Genomic DNA, 27,131 nt, shown 5'->3' with positions numbered 1-27,131 from the left:
GGAGAGAAGTAAAAAAACTGGGGTGGGTGCATTGGTGGAATAGTGGACTGTGTAGTGCTGGAATGGGAACGGGGAGGGGGATAGGTTAGCAACGACATAAGTACTAAGGGAGGTTGAGGCCAGGAGGGTTATGAGAACATAGGATGTGTTGTAGGGAGAGATCCTATCTGTGCAATTCAAAGCAGCTAGTGTTGGTGGGAAGGATCCATACAGTACAGGCTGTGAAGCAATTTTGAGATGAAGTTGGACAGTGTGTTCAGATACTGGGTGGCCCAGTTATTTCTTGGTCAGTCTGTTGGTCGCCATTCATATGGATAGACAGTATATTGGTTGTCATGGCCATGTAGAATGCAGCACAGTGGTTGCAGCTTAGCTCGTAGATCACATGATTAGTTTATTAGGTGGCCCTGCCTTTAATAAGATAGGTGATGCTTGTGACCAGACTGGATTAGATGGTGGTAGAAGGATGTACGGGACAGGTCTTGCATCTAGGTCTGTTACACAGATATGAGCCATGAGCCATGAGGCAAGAAGTTGGAAGCAGTGTTGCGTACAAATTGACAAGGATATTGTGTAATTTCAGTGAATGGTGGAATACCATTGTGTGAGGGATGGGAAGGATAGTGGGTATGACATTCCTCATTTCAGGGAATGCTGATAGGTAGTTGAAACCTTAGCAGAGAATGTGATTCATTTGCTGTGGTGCTGGGTGGTACTGAGTCATGAGGGGGAATGCTGCTCTGTGGCTGGACAGTGGGACTTTGGGAGGTGGTGGGTGACTGGAGAATAAGGCAAGGGAGATACATTATTGTACAAGGTAGGGAGGGTAATTAAAATCTGTGAAGGCCTCAGTAAGTCCCTTGTTGTGTTTGGAGGGAACTGCTTGTCACTACAGATGTGATGGCCGTGTTTGGCTAGGCTATATGGTAGGGACTTCCCAGTGTGGAGGTGTTGCTGGTGGTTGATAAGCTTGATATGGACAGAAGTACTGATGTAGCATTCTTTGAGGTTGAGGTCAACATAGAAGCTGGTCTCCTGTTGAGTCGAGGAACACAAGGTGAAGCGAATGGGGGACATCACGAAGATGCCATCAGTGACGAGCTTCCTAAAGTCCATAAACCCTAACACCCAGGATGCCCCATTGTGTCTGGTTATTGTGCCCCTGCCCCTCCCTCCTGATAGAATCTCTGCTCTCATAGATCAACACCCTCAGTCTATTACCTGCAACCTACACACCTGCATAAAAGATACCAACTGTTTCCTGCACCTACTCTCTACAGTTCATGTTGTTTACCACATGGTGCCCTGCTTGCCACTGTTGATGCCACTTCCCTTCACACTAACATCCCTAATGTCCAATGGCTTTGCCATTATTGAACAATACCTTTCCCAATGCCTGGTGGATTCCAAACCTGCAATGTTGTTCCTGGTCGCCATGACCAACTATATCCTCACCCATAAAATTCTCCGTTAAAGATATCACCTACAAATCTGGAGTACGGTTCTGGGCATATGCATGGCACAATCCTGTGCCATCCTGTTCACAGGCAATTTAGAGGAACCCATTCCAACTAACGCATCGTCTGGTTGAGATTCATTGATGACATATTCATTATCTGGATCAAGCCTGAGGACATCCTATCCACATTCCTCCATAACCTAAAAACCTCCTCCATTTTTACTGGTCCTACTCAACCCAACTAGACACCTTCCTTGATGTTGACCTCCATCTCAAAGACAGCTATATAAGTAAGTACTGAAATCATACGAAATGTACTAACCACCAGCAGTATGTTCACTATGACAGCTGCCTTCCATTCCATTCCAAGAAGTCCCTTGTATACAGCCTAGCCACCAGTGGCCATTGCATTTGTAGTGATGAGCAGTCCCTCTTAAAATACACCCGGGATCTTACTGAGGCCTACACAGATCATAATTACCCTATCACAAAAACAGATCTCCCTTGCCTTCTCTCTCCAGACACCCAACATTTCTGAGTCCCACTGCCTGGCCACAGAGCAGCATTCCCCTGATGACTGAGTGCCAACCAGGACTGGAGCAACTGAACCACATTCTCTGCCAAGGTTTCGACTATCATTATGCCCTGAAATGAGGAATGTCCTACCAACCATCCTTCCCACCATTCCACAGTGGTATTCTGCCACCCACCAAACCGACCAAGATCCTTGTCCATCCCTACACAATCCCTGCTTCCACTCCTTGCCTCATGGCTCATATCCCTGTAATAGATAGAGGTGCAAGATCTGCCCCATACATCCTTCGACCACCTAGGACTCCATTCCTGTCACAAGCATCATCTGTCCCATCAAAGATAGGGCTACCTGTGAAAGCAGTGGTGATCTACAACATAAGATTAGCTTGTAGACCACCACTGCGCTGGGTTGTAAATGGGCATGACAACCAACAAGCTGTCTATTCATATGAATGGCCACTGACAAACTGGCCAAGAAATAGCTGGACCACTCAGTTTCTGAGCACACTGCTTAACACAATGTTTCCTGCTTAACAGCCTGTGCCATTTGGATACATCCCATCGACACCAGATTTTCTGAACTGTGCAGATGGGAACTTCCCTTACAGTATGTCCTACGTTCCTGTAGCGCTCCTGGCATCTACCTCCTTTAGCTGTTATCCTTTTCTACCTATCCCCTTCTCTGTTCACATTCCAGTACTACACAGCCCTCTATTCCACCAACGCCCCCCCCCCCCCCCCCCGCCCTACCCCAAAATATTCTTATTTTCCTCCTTTTCCACTGCCTCCTCTCTGCACTCCATCTAACTGCCGGCTGCTTGTCTGCTTCACATCTGCTGCATAGCGAGCTACGTAAATTTAAGTATTAACTATGTTTTTCTTACTTGTCACTTCTTTTTCCGTGTGTTTTTGCTTTTAGGAAGCTTTAATTTTCGAGTACTAGTAATAGTGTTCCATAGATTTCGTGTTTGTTTTGAATACAGTCCAGAGACAGGTAATGCTTATTTTCATTGGTTGCAACAAGAAGTGTCTAGTAATCCACAGTTTAGTCAGCTTTCAGCCGCCTTTAGTGAATTAGCAGTCTAGTTAAAAGTTGATTAACTCTCTACAGTAAATTGTTGATTTCTTAGGATGGATAGGATGTGTGACTGCTATGTACGGGTGCAGGAGGAGCTGGCCACTGTTAGCAAGCAGCTGAATGTGTATATGGCTGCAGTCAACCGTCTTCAGGTTGCTGCCTTGGAGTGTAGCAGCAGTGGGAAGTCTGGTGTGTCACATGGTACACCCCAGGTGTTAGATGCTTCACCCATGGTCCCTGCTGTCGAGACATCTTCGCGGGTACCGGGCACGGTTGGGCCACCCTCTCCCCAAGGGGAGTGGCGGGTTCAGTGGCATTGGCTTCACACGAGGCGGAGGGTCAATGTGGAGGCTGGCCGTGTGGCATTGCCCACTCTGCCTGTGGGTGGACATGTGGCCACTTCTTCGGCAAGGTCTGAGCAGGCACACGGGGGGAGGAGTTTATTAGTGATTGGGATCTCCAATGTTAGGCGGGCGATGGAGCCCCTTAGGGAGATAGTGGAAAGGTTGGGGGAGAAGGCCAGTGTTCACACTTTCTTGTAAAAAGAATTTTGCAGACGGAATGCTGTAAAATTGGCAAAAAAGAAAGAAAGAAGAGAAACAAAAAAAGATCTTCCACAGAGTACTAAGCGATTGTAAAACACCATAAAAGATGACAGATTAGAGTACCAACAGAATGTGGGCCCATTTTCAGTGCTCCTCCACATTGTTGTCATTTTTCGAGGACTTACATGCTTGCGTTGCAAAAAAAAATCTAGTTTTTAGATGGTTTAGGACATGGGTCTTTCTATTGAAAACAGTTCGCAGTTTGTAACATTTTGGAAAGCAGTAGGTGAATGAATCTTTTAATCCAAAAATCTTTTATTGGTAAGGTATTACATGTGAAGTTTCAGGTTTGTTTCACTATTAATTCCGAAGACATAAAAAGCTAAACTTCATTTATTTTTTAAGAACCTATTTTTCTGGCAATTTTTCTTCAAATTATCTGTATAAAAATTGCTCAGAATATCTTTATGATTTTGCTTAGGAGAACACACTAAATTGTAGGACATGGCATAGTTTTCTTTCTTCAAGAAAATATTGTTGGAAATAAAATGACTGTCGGCAAAAACTTGAGGGCCCACTGTGGGGTCAAACAAATGGCTACTATATTTTATGGACTAAAAGACAGAATTTCTTCTTTGAAAACTTGGCTCCGAAATTCAGGTGCATCTTATGTTCGAAATTAATATGAAAATGTTCAGTGGTTGATTTAAAATTTCTGTCTGTCATAAATAGGCCATATATTTGATGCCACAGGAAACTTCTCTCTAACATTGGTTTAAACTGGCAGCAACAGTGCACAGATATAACTAATGTGAGTTGCAGGGATTCACAAGCTTGTCAACACAGTCTCCCTTCCACTCCACCATCGCAAAACCAGAACACACTCTAGCCTATGATGTGTCATAACAATCTACAATGCCAGTGATCTAGAATTGAAAGTGATTTGTGTTATTAACAGTACAATATTTTTGTTAGTAGCTAGTTTTATAGTGCAAAAAAAAGTAATGGAAGAAAATAAAAGGTATTCATACAACGCGGGCTATAAATTGAAAGTAATAGTATATGCAGAACAACATGGAAACAGAGCAACTGAGCAGCATTTTGGCCCACACCTATAGAAAAAAAGTTCACGTTTGGCAGGCCAGTAAAGAACTGAAAAAAAAATGAAGAAAACTAAATGTGTAAATAGTGGACTCAATGCAAAATGCCCAAAACCAGATGATGACATTGAAATAGATTCAAGGACACTGTCCAAATGGCACTGGAATTATTACAAAAATGATTCAAATACATATTAGTAAGCTAGCTGTACAACGGAATTTATCAGAGTTAATGGGTAGAGTCTGTTGGTGCTACAGGTTTATGAACAGTCATGGACATAACAAGCAAACCAAAACCAAACTGTTTGAGATACCACAAGAGCATGAAGGGAAAATAATCTTTCCATTGTGTTGTTACTCAACAGTGTGGAACTAAGTTATATAGAGAATATGGATGAAACTCTTCTGACATTTCATGTGTCAAATAACAGAGCTGTTCACATGAAAGCTGCTAAAACTGTAACTATAAAAACAAGTGGACATGGAAAAAATGCACTACTCTATTGTCTTTCCATGTTGTGCTAACAGTAATTAACTTAATCCAATGATCATTTAAGTGCAAAACAATGCCGAAACCTTCAGAAATACTGCCAGGTGGTGGTGGTCACATTCATGACAAAGGATGGGTTTTACGAAGCTGGTTTGAAATTATGGATTAACAGTGTGGGAGAGAAAGAAAGAAGCTTTATTGAAGAGTTCTCTTGTGCTGGATCAGTTTAGTAGTAATTTGAAAAATTCTGTGAAAGAGAAGACGGGGAAAAAAGCAAGCTCGCTCTTATTCTGGGAGGTCTTGCTTTACAATTGCAACCTCCTGATGCCTTGATGAAGAAAAATTATTTTAAGTGTATATGAGAGAGGAATGGAAAATGGATTATGGATGGAACACAACATGAATTCACACCAAAGGAAGCTTTCAAACGACGTAAATTCAAACAAGTGTGTCATTAGTTAAAACAGTCATCTAGAGTGAGAGAAGACTTTAGGGTTAAATCTTTCAAGAAGTGAGGCATAAGTAACGCATCCGATGACAGTGAAGACCACCTTCTGTTTGAAGAGAAAACCGATAAGAGTAGTAGTAGTAGGAGGATGATGAAGAAGAAAGTCCAGATGATTTTCAGGGATCTTAAAGGTCAGTTCAATTCTATAAAACAAGATTATTTTTACTCTGGCTTTGCAGTATAATTATAAAAATTGTAAAAATTTTATTTTTTATTTTACACATCTAGTTCCATAGCTCCAACTTGAGGAGCAAATCTCAAAGGTCATGGAATGTGTCTGAACATGAGATAACATAAAACTAATAACAGATAAAATAAAATGTTTATGAACCCAAAAAGGCAAGCTGTAAGTTTAAGCAAACACATTCAACAATATATAGCATAGGAAGCAGCTTAATTAATCAAAGAACTCCTCGACACAGTAGGAGTGACCCATGAGAGAACTCTACAGTTTTGATTTGAAAGTGCTTGGATTACTGCTAAGATTAAAAAATCTTAATTATTGAATTTAATCTTAAGTACTGAAAATAGATGCAGCGGTATACTGCACGCCTTTTTGCACAAGAGTCAAGGAAGTGTGATCCAAATGCAGGTTGGATTTCTGCCTAGTATTAACTGAGTGAAAGCGGTTAATTCTTGGGAATAAGCTGATATTGTTAACAAGAAATGGCAGTAAAGAACACTTTTATTGAGAGGCCTATGTCAGAATACCCAGATAAGTGAACAGGGGTCAACAAGAGGTTCGTGAACATACACAAGTTTATTTTCTGCAAACCATGAACCTAGGTCATGAACTGCACTATTTGAAACAGAGCCGATTTTGCACACAACATCCTTTACTACCAAGCTGACATCAGCAAACAGAAATATTTTAGAATTACCTGTAAAACTAGAGGGCATATCATTTCTATAAATAAGGAACGGGTGTGCCCAAACACTGATCCCAGGGGCACCCCCCATATGACTGTGACCTACTCAGACCCCATGTAATAGCTATTCTCAACACTGAATAATGACATTATGCTGTCTGTTATTAAAGTAAAAGGTGAACCAATTGTGAGCTACTACCCGTATTCCATAATGGTCCAACTGCTGGGGCAATATTTTGTGATCAGCACAATCAAATGCCTTACTTAAATAAAAAAAAATGCCTGTTTTCAAAACCATTTGTTTAATCCATCCAGCACTTCACAGAGAAAATAAAACATAGCATTTTCAGTTATTAAACCATTTCTAAAGCCAAACTGTACACTTGATAGCAAATTATGTGATATAAAATGATCAATTATCCTTACATACTAACCATTCTTAAAGGAAAAATTACAAATATGGCTAAATACAGGGCTAACATGTGCAGCAAGGTACTTTAATATTCTGCTAGGCACTCCATCATATCCATGAGTCTTTAGTCATCAGTGATGTAATTATTGACCCAATCTCCTCCTTGTCAGTGTCGCAGAGGAGTATTTCAGGCGTAAAGCTCAGAAAGGCATTTTCCAACAGAGTTATATGATATCCTGTAGAAACTAAGTTTTTATTTAATTCACCAGCAGTGCTCAGAAATTATCAATGTTTACTAGAAAACTGAATTGCACTAGAAACACACCCCCCGCCCCCTGCTGCTGCTTGCTGCTCTTCGGTGGGTTTGTGCTTGGCTACCACAGGTCCCCAGCCTTCATAGCATCTTTTCCCTTCTGCACTGCAAGTCTATCCTCTTGCTATTGTTTCCCCTACCTTGGGGAATATGGCTGAGATGTTTTTGGAAATGTGTTCCGCATTTTCAGTAGCTGAGATCAAAACAATCTCTCCACCATTTTTGTTCCTTTTTTTTCTTATTCATTCCCCGTCTCCTATCCTTCCTCTGCTTTGGCATTTTGAGGTTCCTCATTTTTTTCTTCCTCCCTGTATGCTTTTGAAGACATGCCCATGCATCTGAAGTGTAATAGGTGACTGGGTAATGCACAGTTCCCAGCCCCTGGCAGACAGCTAGGGTTCGTACGTACCCCCAAGGTACAGACCAGGACCAGGGAGGGGTGATTGCCTGAGATGCCGCCTTCCCAAAATGCTGATTGGTGTTAGAGAGGTGTGAACAATTGCCTAAGGTGGATGTGATGAAGTGGGGGAGGGGGGGGGGTGGGGGGGGGGGACGTGAGGGGCAGTTGGAAGAAGTATGCCATCAGAGATGTTGGCAGTTAGGGGGGGATTTTCTCGCAATGAGCCAATCATCATCTTCACAGTCAACATCTACTAAACATAAATGGATTCAAAGACCCTGCCAGCTGCTGCTCAGTTCCTCATGGTTTCACATACTGAAGGAGGTCAGTCCTTCGCTATGGTAAATCTATTATCCAGAAAGGTGTTGATGCAATTGCTGGCCTTATGAAATCCTTCTCTCATTTATGCAGTGGCACTACGCTTTTGGAGACTCATTCTGATTCTCAGGAACAACTGCTTAGAGCTTTGCTCCTATGCGGCTGTCTTGTTTGTTTTGAGGCCCATCGGATGCTGAATTCTCCCCATGGTGTTACTTACACTAGTCTGCTTGATGATCTGACCAAGGCAGAAATCCAAAGTACCTCTCTGATCAGGGTGTCATGGCAGTCCATTGGGTGGTGAAAAAGGTACATGAATCCTTGGTGCCCAATACGCACTCTCTCACTTTTGAAAGTGATGCTTCCTTCAAAGATCAAAGTAGGCTGTGAAATTATCACAGTCCGACCATACATTCTGAACCTGATGCACTGCTACCAGTGTCTTTATTACAACCAAATAGAATGTCCTGTCGATACCCGGCCAAATGTGTAATCTGTGGTTGGCATGCTCACAATGGAGTCTCTCTACATCCTTCTCCCAACTTTACTCCTGGAAATTGAAATAAGAACACCGTGAATTCAATGTCCCAGGAAGGGGAAATTTTATTGACACATTCCTGGGGTCAGATACATCACATGATCACACTGACAGAACCACAGGCACATAGACACAGGCAACAGAGCATGCACAATGTCGGCACTAGTACAGTGTATATCCACCTTTCGCAGCAATGCAGGCTGCTATTCTCCCATGGAGACGATCGTAGAGATGCTGGATGTAGTCCTGTGGAACGGCTTGCCATGCCATTTCCACCTGGCGCCTCAGTTGGACCAGCGTTCGTGCTGGACGTGCAGACCGCGTGAGACGACGCTTCATCCAGTCCCAAACATGCTCAATGGGGGACAGATCCGGAGATCTTGCTGGCAGGGTAGTTGACTTACACCTTCTAGAGCACGTTGGGTGGCACGGGATACATGCGGACGTGCATTGTCCTGTTGGAACAGCAAGTTCCCTTGCCGGTCTAGGAATGGTAGAACGATGGGTTCAATGACGGTTTGGATGTACCGTGCACTATTCAGTGTCCCCTCGACGATCACCAGTGGTGTACGGCCAGTGTAGGAGATCGCTCCCCAAACCATGATGCCGGGTGTTGGCCCTGTGTGCCTCGGTCGTATGCAGTCCTGATTGTGGCGCTCACCTGCACGGCGCCAAACACGCATACGACCATCATTGGCACCAAGGCAGAAGCGACTCTCATCGCTGAAGACGACAAGTCTCCATTCGTCCCTCCATTCACGCCTGTCGCGACACCACTGGAGGTGGGCTGCACGATGTTGGGGCGTGAGCGGAAGACGGCCTAACGGTGAGCGGGACCGTAGCCCAGCTTCATGGAGACGGTTGCGAATGGTCCTCGCCGATACCCCAGGAGCAACAGTGTCCCTAATTTGCTGGGAAGTGGCGGTGTGGTCCCCTACGGCACTGCGTAGGATCGTACGGTCTTGGCGTGCATCCGTGCGTCGCTGCGGTCCGGTCCCAGGTCGACGGGCACGTGCACCTTCCGCCGACCACTGGCGACAACATCGATGTACTGTGGAGACCTCACGCCCCACGTGTTGAGCAATTCGGCGGTACGTCCACCCGGCCTCCCGCATGCCCACTATACGCCCTCGCTCAAAGTCCGTCAACTGCACATACGGTTCACGTCCACGCTGTCGCGGCATGCTACCAGTGTTAAAGACTGCGATGGAGCTCCGTATGCCACGGCAAACTGGCTGACACTGACGGCGGCGGTGCACAAATGCTGCGCAGCTAGCGCCATTCGACGGCCAACACCACGGTTCCTGGTGTGTCCGCTGTGCCGTGCGTGTGATCATTGCTTGTACAGCCCTCTCGCAGTGTCCGGAGCAAGTATGGTGGGTCTGACACACCGGTGTCAATGTGTTCTTTTTTCCATTTCCAGGAGTGTATTACTAATTGCAATGGTGAACATGCTGCCACCTCCCAAGATTTTCTTGTGTATCTCGATAAACGGGCTGCCCAGGGGATCCGGGTGAAGGAACTAGTGCCTTACCTGGTCGCTCGCAAGTTTTTCGCTATTCGGAAATTGTGCATTCTACTATCCAGCACTTACAGTACTACTCTTGCTACATCTCACTCCATGAAGGACGTGACCTCAAATTCAGCACCGCAGTTGTAAAATAGCCCAGTGTCACAGTAGCATCTCAGTCTCCTCCTACAGCTGTGCAACAAGCCACCAGACTTTCACCCCACGGGGTGAAGTCACCTGCTGAACAATTGGCAGGCCAGAAAGGACAGAAGGAATAATCCTGCGAAGTCTTATGCCCCTCCAGCCACCAAACATCTGAGTCTTCCTCTGCCAAATGGAAAGGCTCCAAGAAATCAAGGCAAACGGTCTTCACCGTCACCAACTCAGAGATCCTCTTAGACAATGTTGCTACTTGATACCTACGTGTCGCCGGTGTGCATCACCAACCGTTCTTCTGCCCTGGACTTTACACACTGACAGAGGAGAATGCTGATGCCTCCGTAGATCTCGTGGAGCAGGATCCTCCAGCCTGTGCGCCTTGCACCAGTAAATCTTCGAAGGCTGGCACTCGGCAGCTGTCGAGATGACAACCAGTCATTTTTTTCCCTCCTCCCCTTGTATCCTCACGACTCTCCTCCGATGGAATGTTTGTGGTCTTCGATCCAACAGAGGACTTATGGCTGCTCTTGAAATCGCATTGTGTGCTTGTTCTCTGCCTCCAGAAAACAAAATTGCATCCTTAAGACTGCTTTGCGCACTCACATTTCTTCCCGGTCTGCTTTGATCCCCCATCCCTTAGGACGGCATTTCATCTCATGGGTAGTCATGCTGCTCATCCAGGATGATATTCATAGTCAACCCATCTTCCTGACTACTCAACTTCAAGTTGTTGCAGTTCGCATTTTCCTTACTCATCTGACCTTATTCCTTTGTGCCATTTACATCCCTCCGTCATTCGGTGTGACAAGGGCAGACTTCCTCCAGCTTACTGGGCAACTCCCTCACCCCTTTCTGCTGCTTGATGGCTTAATGTTCACCATCCCCTTTGCGGTTCTCCCAGAACCTGTCGGAGAGGTGCCCACTTTAGTGAACTTAACTTCATCTGCGTTAACACAGGAGCACTCGCATTCCTTTCAGACTCCCCACACACCTGTTCCCATTTGGGCCTCTCCTTCTGTCGAGACATATTTGAGTGACCATTTCCCATTTGCTGTCTGTTTGCTGACTCCTATCCCGCCTATGTGCACAACCAAATGTCAGTTTGTTAAGGCTGACTGGAAGCTTTACTCCTCACTGGCAACCTTCAACAAACATTGTTTCCCCAATTCTGATGATAAGGTAGAATAATGTATAAATGTTATCCTTACCACTGCAGAATGTTCCATTTCTCACACTTCCTCTTTACTGCACCATGGCCCAGTGTCTTGGTGGACTAAGGCATTGCACAATGCAATTCGTGCGTGGAGATGTGCTCTCCGCATGTTTAACCACCATCCTGTGATGGCAAACTGCATTGGTCATTAACACCTGTGTGCACAGTGTTGTTGCATTCTTCAAGATAGCAAAAAAGGTAGTTGGATTTCCTTTACTAGATATGTTAAGTTTCACTCCCTCTTGTCATGTGGGCCAACCTCCAATGGACGTCTGGGACCAAGGTCCATTCCCCAATTTCCGGCCTGACAGTAGGAGATGTTGTAGTAGACCCTGTTTCTATCTTAAACGACTTGGAGATTTCGAGTTCCACCCACTGTCAACCTGCCTTCCTCCATCAGGAACGAGTGGAGGCGGCTTGGGTGATGCCTTTCTCTTCTCAGAATCGTGAGAGCTACAGTGCCACCTTTCTTACAAGGGAACTAGATCATGCACTCACTTCATCCCGATCCTCTGCCACAGGGCTGGACAATGTTCATTCAGATGTTGCAGAAACTCTCTCTCTCTCTCTCTCTCTCTCTCTCTCTCTCTCTCTTGCAGGCAAGCACTTTCTCCTTCGTTTGTACAATCACTTCAAGGCAGAGGGCTCATTTAACAGATACTGGCATGAAGCCACAGTCATTCCCCGTACCTAAGCCCAATAAGGACAAACATCTTCCTTCCAGTTATCGCCCTATTTCTCTCACCAGCCATGATTGCAAGGTGATGGAATGTATGATTCGTGCCCGGCTGGTATGGTGGCCAGAGTCTCGCAATTTACTGCATACTGCACAGTGTGGATTTTGAATCTGCTATTGTGCGATTGACCATCTCATCACTTTGTCAACCCATATTGTGAATGTTTTCCTACGGAAATAAGACTGTGGCCATGTTTTTCAATTTGGAGAAAGCCTACGACACTTGCTGGAGTACTGATATCCTCCTTACACCCTACATGCGGGGCTTCCATGGTTGCATGCCTCTGTTTTAAAAGACAGTGTTTCCAAGGTACATGTGAATTCTGCCTTGTCGGACACCTTTATCCAAGAAAACAGTGTGCCTAAGGGTTCTGTCCTGTGTGTTGTCCTCTTTGCTATTGCCACTAACCCTATGATGATCTGTCTACTGCCAGGCATCTCCAGCTCCCATTTTGTTGACAATTTTGCCTTCTAATGCAGCTCCCCATGGCGTCTTCAGCAGTGTCTTCGTCTTTACTCATGGAGCATTGACAGTGGCTGTTGCTTTTCCACTGACAAAACCATTTGTATGAATTTCTGGCAGCACAAATGGCTTCTTCCACCATCTTTACATCTTGGGTCCCTTGCTCTTCTGTTCGTTGAAACTACAAAATTCATGGGGCTCATCCTCAAGAGGAAACTTTTGTGCTCGATCCACGTGTCTGCAAGAGTTGCTGAACTATCACTGTCACACACTGCAACTTTCTCCTCAGCAGATATGCATGCCCTGTGTCTGCCACCCTTAGTCGCCCATCCTATGCTTCCTACTTCCATGAGTCCTTTGATTGCCAATATAGGATGTGTCCCTCTTCTGTTACCTTCTGGAGTTCGCTTTAGGCTCTAATTCTGGCAGCTGAACTTCATGCTACCTGCCACTTTCCTCCTAATAGGTATGACACCTTCACTACCTTGACTTTGTGCAGTGGCCCATTTTCACCTTGACCTTCATTCTTTTCCTTAGGGCACTACTCCAGCATCGCTCTATCGCCTTAAGTTTCATGACCTTTGCATGAAATGTCACAATAGTATCTTTGTGCACACTGATGGCCCTTGGACTGACCATGTTAGGTGTGCCTTTGTCATTGGCACCAATGATTTTTTGTATCGGCTTCTGGAACCCTGCTCTTTATTTATGGCAGAGCTCTTCACCTCATATCAGGCCACATGCTACATCTGGTTACACAGGCTTTCAAATTGCGTCATCTGCTCTGACACTCCGTGCCCTTTAGAGCCTCTGTATGCTGTACACCATCCATCCCTTAGTACAACCAGTTCAGGAAAGCTGTCACTTGCTCACTCTTGATGTAGCCACTGTAATGTTTATGTACGTTCCTGGGCACGTCGGTCTGATGAGAAACGAGGCTGCTGCCAAGGCTGCAGTCCAAGTAACTCGGCCTGCTAATTCTTCCATTCCCTCTGATGATCTCAGTGTTGTCATCTGTTAGCAGGTGGTGTCACTTTGGCATCACCACTGGTCCTCCCTTCATGAAAACAAGCTCTGGGGATTTAAGCCTCTCCCAGCAGCTTGAGGTGGCCTCCTCTTGCCTTGAGATCATTTTAGCTAGGTTGTGTATTGGGCATTGTCTTCTTAGCATTGCCATTTAAGTGTTGCTCCCCCACCACTTTGTGCTCATTGCCCTCAACCTCTGACAGTTTGCCATTTGCTTTTTAACTACTTATGTTGTCATTTATGTTTGCTATCTGAGTTATCGGCTGTTTTAGCGAATGATGTGTGGGCTGTTGAACACATTTTACTTTCTATCTCTTGTAGCAATATGGCAAAGGACATTCAGTCTTTAGTTCAGGACCTCCACTTCTCTATTACATATTTTGTGGTCCTTTCACCAAGTCCCAGTTTTTAGCTGTCTTTATTTCTTTCAGTTGATTGAGCTTACCTTGTACTCGTTTTTAAATCATTTTGTTGTCTTCATGTTCTACAGTCCTGACATGGGTGTGTATTACCCTACTTGCTTTTGCGCCCCAAAACAAAGCAAAAGAAAAGAAAACAAACTAACTAGAAACCTATATAAAAAACTGGAAAATGTGCAGAGTTAGTTAAAGAAAATCGTTTGAAAAATAAAGTAAAAAGCTTAAACAGAATGCTGCAAGAAAAGTTGTAGTGGATAAATCTTTTGATACTGGAAATACAGACCTAAAATAAGTATAATTTAAGGGCTAAAAATAATTCTGAAACAGTGGAGTTTGCAGGAAAGAACCATTTCTAGGGGTAGTAAAAGGGAAAGAACGCAAAATTCATCTGGCCAATTCTATCCATATGTTTTTCAGATTTTGTAGCAATAATTTTGCTGCATTTGTTCCTATAGATACAATATAGTCCTGTTTCAATGAAGTACATTTAGTTGATTTAAAAATAGAGGTATGTTGTTGTTACTTGATGTTAAAGGCATTCCTCCATCCCTTGCTGAGAAGAGCACTACGGCAGTGGTACATTTCAACAAAAGAATGATCTCTCTGAAATTTGAAACTTGATGTTTTCTTCATTACTTGGAACTGTCCATTAAATTTACCTGTTGTCAAAATACTGCAGTAGTTAATAGTATTAATTAAACACTTATATTTCTTAGGAAATATGGCTTCCTCTCACCTACCGTGCTTAGTTTTACATTAATAAAGTGAGTGCCTTGTTTGACACCAAGCTGATGGTGTCTTGTTTTATAAATTAATCACTTGTTTGATCAGCCAGTGCCAGTTATGTATTACCAGCAACAAATGAAGATGCCAGTGTAACAGGTACAGGTCATAAGACATAAGACATTTCTAGTGTTGAGCAATGCATTGCTTGGTAAAAGTTTTCCTAATACCAATGTGTTTTCATTGTTGAATGATAGTTTGCCGATCATTCATACATACATTTTGTAAACACAGCTTGTGGGAAATATCCAAATGCTGCAGTGCTGAACAGTTGAGCTATAACGAGATTAATCATCAGGTTGTGGGAATGCAGATCAGTTGCAGACAAGAAGAGGCCCAAGGGACCTGCCGTTTTGACAGAAGCTAAACTGGCTGGGGTGAGGAATCTGACGCTGCATTTTCCTTCCGAAAGTTTGAAGAGACGCTGCCCAGTCTCAGATTTCATCCAATAGTGCTCACAAAGTGGTGCAGAAGTTAAAATGTCGCGTTTATGTTAGAGTGCAGGAATTGAGGGTGCCAGATACAGAAAAATGTCCAGTATAATGCATGTGGTTTTGGTCATTGGAATTGCAGAATTGGATTGTGTTTTATTCACGTTACTGGATATGTGAATAGTCAGAAATCAAGGATTTGGCTATAAAAACAGGCAGCATACTCTGGCAAAAATAAAGATTAACACTGTCATTGTGCTCTGCAGAGTGGCTTCAGACACGGGTAAAAGAGTGTCCATGCATGCATTACTGAACAGGGTAACTATTATGATGATGATGATGATGATGATGATGATGATGATGATGATGATGATGATGATGATGTTGTTTGGTTTGTGTGGTGCCCAACTATGCAGTTATCAGCACCTGTACAAATTCCCAGCCTTTGCTCAGTCCAATCTCGCCACTTCCACGAGTGATGATGAAATGACGACAACACACACCCAGTCATCTCGAGGCAGGTGAAATCTCTGTCCCCGCCAGGAATCGAACCCGGTACCCCAGGCTCGTGGTAACTATTTTGACCGTACCTTATAAACAATGGGCATGAGTAACAAAATAATATATGTACATACACACTTGATTACTTTTTATGTGCACGACGTTTCAGTCACACAGTAGAAGAGCCAAAACCATCTCTGGTTAAGTTAAAAGGCAACATTAAGAATGCAGTAGGAATTCCACTGAGGAGAGCAGAGGGGAGAGTGGTAGGTGAAAGAGTACATTATTGAAGGCATCTACAAGGATAATGATTTGTCTGATGTGCTAGAACAAAAGCAGGAGATGATATGGAAGACATGGGAGATTGTGTTACTCAGAGCTCAACAGAGCTTCGGAAGATTTGTGATCAAATAAGGCAGAAAACTGCAACCTCTTATATGATTATCAGTTGGCTTTAAGAAAGATAAGTGCCAGGGAGCAGAGGCAGTTGTGACATTGAATTTGATAATGGAAGTAAGACTGAAGATAAATCAGGACATGTTCATAAGATATGTCGACATGACAGAGCATTCAACCATGTAACATACAGCAAGATGTTCAAAATTCTCAGGAAAGTAGGTGGGACTTTGGGAAATACAGTTAGTATGCAATGTGTACAAAATCCAAGAGGGGATAATAAGAATGGGAGACCAAGAACAAAGCACTCAGTTTAAAAAGGGTGTAACGTGGAGTGCGGCCTTTTAGCCCCTCCTGTTCAATCTAACAGTGCAGAAGCAATGACAGAAACAAAGGAAATTTTCAGGAGTGGGATTAAAATTCATGCTGAATGGATATCAGTCATAAGATTCTCTGATGACTTAGCTATCCTCAGTGAAAGTAAAGAATAATTACAGAATATGTTGAGTGGAATGATCATTCTAGTGAGTACAGAATATGGATTGAGATAAACAGAAGAAAAAGGAAAGAAACAAGGAGTAACAGTAATGAGATAAGCAATAACATTAAGATCAAATTTGGTGACCGTGAAATAGACGAAGTTGCGGAATTCTGCTACCTTGGAAGCAAATAATACATGCCAAAGCAATGACATAGCTACCAGACGAGCACAAACAGAGAGAATTCCTAGCTAAAAGTAGTATACCAGTTTCAAACATAAGCCTTAAGGAGGGACATTCATGAAGACCACAAACTATTTAAAAGATGCACCAAATCCACAGTTTCAAAGTACAATAGTGAAATTATGTACCATGCTTCACATGAAATTAATATATTTACTGTTTAGGTCCTTGGCTTGCATACAGGGTGAAAAGTATTTAAACCGACAAACTCTGGGAGGTTGTAGGGGACATAAAAACAAATATTTTTCAGGAATGTCAGTTTTTCCTATGAGGATTATTTAAACCGGTGGAGGCCGTATTACGCTCTTCAGTTGTTAGAGGCCGTATTACGATCTTCATTACTACGTAGCGCACTAAAACAGATGAGCTGTACAGCGGGTTTATCAACAATATCATCCTAATCACTGTATCTCGCATCATACGACCTTTGCTGCTGTGTATCAACATCTGCATGAGACCGGGTCATTTAGCGTATTACCTGGACAGGGACACCGTCGCACGGTAAGAACGCTGCAATTTGAGGAAGCTGTCTTGCAGCATTTGGAGTGGGATCCTTCAATCAGCACTCGTGCAATTGCACGTAACATGGGGACGAATCAAACGAATGTAAGAACAGACCTTTGAGAGCAATTATGACGTCCATTTCACTTACAGCGTGTCCACAACCTGAAACCAGTTGATTATCCACCCAGAGCACAGTTTTCACAGTGGTATCTGGAACAGTGTGAAATGCACCCTAAATTTCCATCCTCTGTGTTGTTTACCGATGAAGCAATGTTCAGGCGTGATTGTGTTTTCAACATGCACAATTCGCATGTTTGGAGTGAGGATAACCAACATGCCACAGTTACTAGCGCTCAAGTGCGGTTCTTTGTTAATGTGTGGATCGATATTGTTGGGGACTGTTTAATTGGACTGTATCTGCTACCTAGGCCATTAAATGGCAGGCACTGTTAAAATTTTCTCGCTAGTGTTGCCAGAATTGCTGGAAGACTCCCTACAAGAAAACGCATGTGGTTCCAATGAGACTGGGCACCGGCACATTTCAGTCGTCGTATGCTTCGATTCCTGGACAGACGGTTCCCAGAAATGTGGATTGGCAGAGGTGGTCCTGTACTATGGCCTGCTCGATCCCCAGATATGTCCTCTCTGGACTTTTTTTGTGTGGGGACTGATGCACAACCTTGTTTACGCAACTCCTGCTGCATCAGAAGAGGATCTGGTTGCCCGGATAGTAGCAGCAGCAGGAACAACTCAGGATACTCCTGAGGTTTTTGCCTGTGTCAGACAGAACATGATCCGATAGTGTAACCTTTCTTTACGTGTCAATGGAGGCATTTTTGAAAATCTACTGTAATTGAAATTGTGTTGTGTTGTCTCTTGGTCATGAAAAAATGGAAAAATGTTTGTTGATTTAATTAATTTGCTGCCAGAGAAATCTTCCTTTACCGGTTTAAATACTCCTCATAGGAAAATATGACATTAGGGAAAAATATTTGTTTTGATGTCCCCTACAACCTCCCCGAGTTTGTCGGTTTAAATACTTTTCACCCTGTGTACATATTTAACATTTTTTACGGAATTAAGAAATTTTATTTTCATCAAATAGTATATGTCTTTTTCTAGAGAACTGTTAGAGCTTTCTACAAAATTTTATATGTTTAATCTTTTTGCATATTGTAAGCTTGTCTTATGAGGGTTTTTAATATATTTCATAGGATAATTCTTTAAAAAATAATTACTAGTTTGTAAGTATCAGATAAAATTCCTGCAAAATTCCGAGCACTTTGCCCCGTATCTCACCTTACATGCAGAATTTCAAAGTTTACCCTTGAGAAAAATTTTATTGGGTTTATGGAAATAAGTGTACAAAATTTCACAATTCTAGCCTTCATAAATTCTGAGAAAAAGGTACAAAAACTTTTAAAAAACCCAATTTCAACGAAATGCATTTAAAGTTCATCCTAACTTTTTTTCCTTAGGTCACCATTTCAGACGGCCCCATATACATTCTCAGGGGCCCCCTCCGCTTTGAGGCTTCTATTCTGGTTTCTTGTTCGGCTTTCTTTCGTTTACCAGGGCTTCAACTGTCTTTTCAGCTCTAGAGAGGTGCTGTAAATATATTTTTCTCAAGATGTCTCAGATGAAATTTCCCGTCTTAATGCCCAGTCTCTCTAAAACATTCATTCTCCCCACATTTTCATTGTTAAATACAAGAACTGCATCATAAGTTAAGATTTTGACAACTGTAGCTGATGCAAATGTGGTTTGGGGCATTGTTTCCATATAAGGGAATTTAGACTCTCATTTGGATTCTGGGTTTTACCAGGAGCACACTTTTTAGAAGTTCAGAATTGGCAAGAAACCTGTAAGTGGGGTGGCAAGATCTAGAATAATATTTAGAATCTTCTCCTTTTGAATGTGGGAGTTGTTATCCACTGAGCCTGTACATATTGAAGTGTTTCTTCAAAAAGTGGTCCCGGCAGGAAGATTGTGTTGCACATTTATTTTTCAGGCACTTCGGATATGATTTCAGCATTGAAACTTTGCCCATGAGTTCTACTAATAAATTAAAAATAAATTGAAAATGGACATTTTCAGTCAATGTCATGGATGTGACCTCTTACTCCCACCCCCATCCCCTCTCCCCTTAATCTGCAGACGAAATTTCTGGAAATGTATGTCATCAACTCTAAGGAAATCAGAAAAGAAGAGAATCACAGTGTTAGAGATGTGGCGTTATAGAAGTATGTTGCAAATTAGGTGGACTGATGAGGAAGTCCTCTGCAGAATCAGTGACAAAGGAAACTCACGGAAGACACTGGTAAGAAGCAGGGACAGGAAGATAGGACTTGCATTGAGACATAAAGGTACAACATCCGTGGTATGAGAGGAAGCTGTAAAAGGTAAAACCTGCAAGGGAAGCAGAGAATGGAATAATTGGAGACGAAGAGGTTGGCACAAGACAAGAATCAAGTCAGGAAACTGATTCCACAGCATGAACAGAAACTACCATGAATAAAACATTAAATTGGCAAAATGTCATTAATGATTTGTGGAATGGTTTAAGCGAGACAAAACACATATTCAGTTGCAAAAGATGATACTTATTAACATACCTTCACAAAGAAGAGAGACACATTTATGAAAAAGTAGGATTCTTTTTCAGGAGCTGTGTCTTCCTTTTACTGGGATACATTTGATCTGAACAACTTTAGATATTGGTCACTATTTTGAAAATCTAAACACTCAGTGTTTTCCACATGCTCGTAACGTAACTAAGCATCATAAATCACCAGTATATGGTTTCTACTGAACAAGGTTTCGTAAGTACATAGTGTGGTTGTACCTGCAGCTCTTACCATGCAGCCAGAAGAGGCCTAGGTTAGTTAGGTTATGGCAAATAGTGCAGGATGAAGCTGAATGACCTACAAGCTCTGTATACAAGAAACCTCTGCTGGTGGATGTGTGCCTCTTGTCATATTGGGCTGATGCTATAACACAGTTATTACCAAACTGTGTACTTCCCATATGTTGTTTATAATGTAGCCTTGCATACTCAGTTTGTTAAAATGGAAAAATAATGATACTGCACATCTTTTATGGAAAACTACTGTGTGTGTTCTTTCGGAGGGGAAAGTAGAAGATTGAAGCGTGTTTGTCAGTAATCAGAGATAAAATGAAGGCAAATGAATAGGTAAGAGAAAGTATTAAGAGTTGCAGACTGTAGAGTTCCCACACTTAGTGGATTGGTAGCTGTCATGTGCCAGTTTGGTAGGTAATAAATTGTTAAGCAGTGGTAAATGTAGAATTGAGAGTAACAGTCAAGTACACTACAATTCATGTTTAAAACAGACTCAACACTAATACATCAAATGCAAGACAAAGTCTGAAAACTAAGATTTAATGATATCTAACAATGGAAAGTCGATGTTGAAATGTTAACAGTATTGTTCGAAGGATGGTTACTAATCACCATCAAGATGACACCTTGAATTGCAGATAGGCATTCTGAAAAGACTGTTACATATAACCTTTTGACCAAAGTCTGCATCAGAAAAAGACTCAGATTTGCACAAACAAGCACACCTCAAACACACATGACAGCTATCTTGGGCTTCTCCTGCCAGACAACAATGGAAACACATTGAATGGGAGCAACAATCTGGAATATGGTGGGGAAGGGTAGTAGTAGCAGAACACAGGTGGAGGAAGAGGAATTGGTGCTGCCTGGCATAGCTTGCAGGGACTAGAGTTGGGAGGACAGGACTGACAGGCACAATATCAGGAGGGAGAGGAGGGGGGAAAACGGAGAGTGGAAAGGAGAGGAATAGAGAAGGGGAGAAACTGGTGAATGCACTGGCAGAGAGCAGTGCACAATGAGGGTAAAGGGAGGTGAACTGTGAGGTGGCAGGACAGAGCAGGCGGAAGCAGTTGTGTGGAAGGTGCGAGGGCAGTAGAACTATATGTTGAGGCCAGAATGATTTTGGAAGTGGAGAATGTGTTACAATGATAGCTCCAGTCTGCACAGTTCAGAAAAGCTGGTGGAGGGAAGGAAGGATCCAAATGGCCCAGGTTGTGAATTATGGTGTAGGATAAGCCTGTGACAGGACTGGAATAGAAAGTGCTGGGTGGGCAGATTGGCAGGTCCTGCACCTGGGTCTTCCACAGTAATATGATCCCTGTGGCAAGGGATTGGTGTTGGGAGTGGCGTATGGATGGACTGCAATGTTTTGGAGTTCGCTGGATGATGGAACATCACTTAGAGAGTTTGGAAAGATGTTAGGTAGGATGTCCCTGGTTTCGGGGCATGCTGATAACGTGATCAAAGCGCTGATGAAGGATATGATACAGTTGTTCCAGTCTGTGTTGGTGTTGGGTGACAAAGGGGGCCCTCTTCAGTAGCTGGTTCTTGGAGGTGGTGGGAAGATTGGAGGTGTGCAGGGATATGGCATGAGGAATCTGTTTGCAGTTAAGGTTTGGGGGTTAGTGTCTGCCTGTGAAGGCCTTAGTGAGCCCATCATACTGGGCAAGCAAGCTCCCATCACTGACGTATGCTGTCCCTGGGTGGCCAGGTTATATGAAAGGATTTTTTTTGTGTGGAAAGGAATGAAAATACAAGTAATGTTGGTAGGTTGGTGGGTTTAATGTGGACAGAGGTGTGGATCGAACTGTCAGAGCACTGTCACCAACCAGGAAGGTGGCATGCTGGATTTAGCAGGACCAAGTGATGTGGATGGAAGAGAAGGTGTTGTGGTTGTGAAGGAATAAGGATAGGATGTTCTGGCCCTGGGTCCAGAGCTTGAAGATTTCATTAATGGACCAGAACCATACCAGGAATTTGGGGTTATGGGAGGCTTAGGAAGATTTCCTCTAGATGGCCCATAAATAGATAGGCATAGAAGGGGTGCCTATGGCTGTGCGATGGATTTTTAGCATACTGTCCCTTCAAAGGAGTAGCAGTTGTGTGTTACAATTTAGTTAGGAAGGTGTTTTGGGAATGAGGTAGTGGTTGTGGAGTCTGAAAGTCGTTGAGAGTAGTAGTGCACACAGTACTTTGTTGGTGCACTACAGACCCCCCTTGCCCCCATGCCCTTTAAACGTGGTGCCCTAGGCATGTTGGGGTACTGGTGCTTAACTTGTTGGCCTGCCCTCGTGATAACTGGTCAGGGTGTTTGTGTCACAACACCTGCTGGCTGATTGGTGTTGTCCTACTGCATTATTTGATTGACTGCCATGTTGTTCTGTGATGAGTGTTTGCAACCAGAACTGAGCTTCTGAGAGTCTTCCCTGTTGAGGCAGGCAGGTGTATGTTTTTCATGCCTGCCATTTTGATCAATAGTGAAGGTATTCTTTCCTTTCACCAGAGCTTCATATGGGCCAGTGTATGGTGCGTGTAACGGCGATCATGTGGTGTCGTCTCTGAGCCAGATATGCAAAGCTGTACCCAAGTCTGTGATTTAAGACTGTCCTTTCACCATGCCTGATGGGTAGAGCTGTATGCAGCCGCAACATCTGGGCTCAACTGAGACAGCGAAGAATGTTAATTAGCATTGTAGAATTTTTGTTGCTCTTTGGATGTTCATTAGTTGAGTTTCCATAAAGAGATGTGCAGATTACTAATGCTTGTAAGTTTGTGGTAGTTGTCTCATTTGCAGCATAATTATCCATAACTTCTACACTCCTGGAAATGGAAAAAAGAACACATTGACACTGGTGTGTCAGACCCACCATACTTGTTCCGGACACTGCGAGAGGGCTGTACAAGCAATGATCACACGCACGGCACAGCGGACACACCAGGAACCGCGGTGTTGGCCGTCGAATGGCGCTAGCTGCGCAGCATTTGTGCACCGCCGCCGTCAGTGTCAGCCAGTTTGCCGTGGCATACGGAGCTCCATCGCAGTCTTTAACACTGGTAGCATGCCGCGACAGTGTGGACGTGAACCGTATGTGCAGTTGACGGACTTTGAGCGAGGGCGTATAGTGGGCATGCGGGAGGCCGGGTGGACGTACTGCCGAATTGCTCAACACGTGGGGCGTGAGGTCTCCACAGTACATCGATGTTGTCGCCAGTGGTCGGCGGAAGGTGCACGTGCCCGTCGACCTGGGACCGGACCGCAGCGACGCACGGATGCACGCCAAGACCGTACGATCCTACGCAGTGCCGTAGGGGACCGCACCGCCACTTCCCAGCAAATTAGGGACACCGTTGCTCCTGGGGTATCGGCGAGGACCATTCGCAACCGTCTCCATGAAGCTGGGCTACGGTCCCGCACACCGTTAGGCCGTCTTCCGCTCACGCCCCAACATCGTGCAGCCCACCTCCAGTGGTGTCGCGACAGGCGTGAATGGAGGGACGAATGGAGACGTGTCGTCTTCAGCGATGAGAGTCGCTTCTGCCTTGGTGCCAATGATGGTCGTATGCGTGTTTGGCGCCGTGCAGGTGAGCGCCACAATCAGGACTGCATACGACCGAGGCACACAGGGCCAACACCCGGCATCATGGTGTGGGGAGCGATCTCCTACACTGGCCGTACACCACTGGTGATCGTGGAGGGGACACTGAATAGTGCACGGTACATCCAAACCGTCATCGAACCCATCGTTCTACCATTCCTAGACCGGCAAGGGAACTTGTTGTTCCAACAGGACAAATGCACGTCCGCATGTATGCCGTGCCACCCAACGTGCTCTAGAAGGTGTAAGTCAACTATCCTGGCCAGCAAGATCTCCGGATCTGTCCCCCATTGAGCATGTTTGGGACTGGATGAAGCGTCGTCTCACGCGGTCTGCACGTCCAGCACGAACGCTGGTCCAACTGAGGCGCCAGGTGGAAATGGCATGGCAAGCCGTTCCACAGGACTACATCCAGCATCTCTACGATCGTCTCCATGGGAGAATAGCAGCCTGCATTGCTGCGAAAGGTGGATATACACTGTACTAGTGCCGACATTGTGCATGCTCTGTTGCCTGTGTCTATGTGCCTGTGGTTCTGTCAGTGTGATCATGTGATGTATCTGACCCCAGGAATGTGTCAATAAAGTTTCCCCTTCCTGGGACAATGAATTCACGGTGTTCTTATTTCAATTTCCGAGAGTGTATATAGTGCCAGCTGTTTTATGAATAACTTTCCACAAGAAGATTCTGGGGATTGAATGTATTATGGTTACTTTCCGATTGAAAGTAGTAGTTCATCTTTTTCTATACTGATCACTCGTTTTGTTCAGCTACCGAAATGCAAAATGCTGTAGTGTTACCATTAAACTACATAGCTTCAGTGTGTTTCTTAATGAGCTGGAATTCATAGTTCTTTATACAATGATCTTGAAATGAGCCCGAAACTCGAGTCCAGAAATTGTCAGAGAAACAGAGCAATCTATGGTATGAAACTTACTACTGACAGTGTGAGCCAAGTGTGAATCCTGCCCAGTCTGATATTCCAGCTCATTTACATAATAGTCCAGCACATAATAAAAGGTTTGTGGTAATACTGTAACTGCCTGGCAGTGTGCAGGGTTCTACAGATAGCAGACAGTGCTATCCAGTGCAGTTTAGGGAGACTGTGGGGGAGGGAGGGAAGGTAAAAAAGGAATGGGAAGGAGAGGAGCAGAGAAGGGGAATGTATTGGTGGATCATTGGCAGGGATCAATGCGAAGTGAGGGTGGGGAAGTGAGTTGGGAGATGGGGATTGGACTAAGGGAGGGGAAACTGTCCCCACATCCTCCACTGAAGAGTTTTTGTCCTCTATCTTGTCACATCCTCACAATTCGCCTCCCTTTACACTAATTGTGCGCTGCTATCTGTTGGTGTGTCCACCAGTCTTTTCTCCTCCTCTGCTCACTCTTCTTTCCGCTCCCCATTTTTTCCTTTACTCTCCTCTTCCTCCCTCTCCCTTCCCCACAGCCTCCCAATGCTGTATGTGTTGTCCCTGTCCTGACATCTCTAGTCCCTGCATGCTCTGCCAGCCAACACTGATCCCTCTCTGCCCATCTGAGCCCTGCTATTTTTTTTTTTTTTTTGTAAGAGAGAGGAGGGGGGGGGTTTGTGCATTTTTCTTTCCTGAAGGTGGCTTTGACCAAAAGCTTGTATGTAACAGTCTTTTCTGCAACAGTCCTCTCTGCAACTCAAGGTGTCCTCTTTATGGTTAGTACCACTCTATCTTCTCCATAGTTGTTGGTAGTCCACTATGAGAAGACTTTTGAGACACTATTATTTGGGGAGTGGTCTCAGAAAATTAAGTTTCTAAGTGACATGGGAATTATTTATGTATGTTTGCAGGCCAAATAATTATTAAAATTCATAGTGAACCTTCAGATGCCCTTTATTTTCACAATGCACCTCACTACTAGTTTCGGTTAAATGACCATTATTAAGCATAAGCTGCTATGAACGGCTGGGAAATTGGAGTATAATAAAAGTAATTTGCTGTTTTGAGCTCACCATAGTTCTACAAAATTTTTTACAGTAATAGCCATGTACAATAGATGTCATAAAGAAGCAAAGATCACAAAGACAGCTAGTCACATGCTCAGCTCGTTGTGTGACTAGCTGTCATCATGATCTTTGCGTCCTTACGAAATCTGTTGTATACAGCTATTATTGCCACAAAAAAAAAATTGCTACTGTGGTGGGGTCAAAATAGCAAGTTACTTTTCTTATACTATAACTTCCCAGCCATTCATACCAGCTTATGCTTAATAATTGTCATTTGACTGAAACTAGTAGCAAAGCACATTGTGCAAAATAAAGGACAGCTGAAGGTTCGCCATGAATTTTAAAAGTAATTACATTGAAATTGGTTAAAAGGTAAAATAATACAATGTAAGTTTCAAAACATAGCTAGTATTTTTGTTAATATCAAACCCTCTTTCTGGCTTGATGAGTTCCATGTTGTCTTGCTCACGAAATGATGGTAAAATTGCCAACGGACAACAGAAACATTTGGTTTCAGTAACCCAATCAGCAGTTGGGGCAGCCAACAACTACCTACCTACTACTGCCATATATATTGGTCTGCTTTACTATTGATCTAGCAGTAATTCTCATTCCTTTTCTGTGCTTCCATCATTTTCTAAAGAATGTAATTTATTAACTGTATTGTCTCCAAAAGCTTAATATGAGAGACTTCTCATCTGTAAAATAACTGATTCAGAGTGGGCTAATCATACTTCATGAGATCATACAGAATATGTTTGCTTACCTTCGCCTTGCCTCCTGCCCCCATGTGCTGCTTTACCATACTTGTAATCCTAACATCACCATTCACTTTTAAAAATATTAGTTTGGGTCACATATATTTAAAATTACATTTGATATAAATGTTTTTTGTAGGCAGCTGTTCAGCAGCAAATCCAGCAGCAACAGCAGGTAGCAGCAGTTCAAGGAGCCCAGCAGTCTCAAGTTGGAGTTGGAGGGCAACAGCCACAGCAGCAAGTTCCACAGCAGCCTGCACAATCAAAAGAAATCAACACAGCTTCCCTCTGCCGGTTTGGCCAAGAAACTGTTCAAGATATTGTAGCCCGTACACAGGAAGTCTTCATGGCACTTAAAACAATTCAGGTTAGTGTAATCCACATTCATAGCGAGTGGAAGAGAAAGTGTACTGACTCCTCATAGTTCACCTGCCCCACCTGGCTGCTGCTTGTGAACTGAGGAAGCACTGCTATGACAGAAGTTGTTATGAGCATAAATATATATAGTGAAAT

General features: G+C 43.8%; 1 protein-coding gene across 2 annotated transcripts in view; it reads left to right on the top strand.

Annotated features, from left to right (window-relative positions):
• Window positions 1-27,131, top strand: part of LOC126089920 (mediator of RNA polymerase II transcription subunit 30-like) — a 124,364-nt gene that overhangs the window by 57,245 nt on the left and 39,988 nt on the right. For both annotated transcript variants that reach the window (XM_049906947.1, XM_049906948.1), the window contains one exon: window positions 26,758-26,985. In XM_049906947.1, coding sequence (XP_049762904.1) covers window positions 26,758-26,985 — 228 coding nt within the window. The remainder of the gene's footprint in view (window positions 1-26,757; window positions 26,986-27,131) is intronic.

The sequence above is a fragment of the Schistocerca cancellata genome, chromosome 1, assembly GCF_023864275.1.
Source record: "Schistocerca cancellata isolate TAMUIC-IGC-003103 chromosome 1, iqSchCanc2.1, whole genome shotgun sequence".
Classification (NCBI taxonomy): domain Eukaryota; kingdom Metazoa; phylum Arthropoda; class Insecta; order Orthoptera; family Acrididae; genus Schistocerca; species Schistocerca cancellata.
This window is presented reverse-complemented; position numbering and strand designations above follow the sequence as displayed.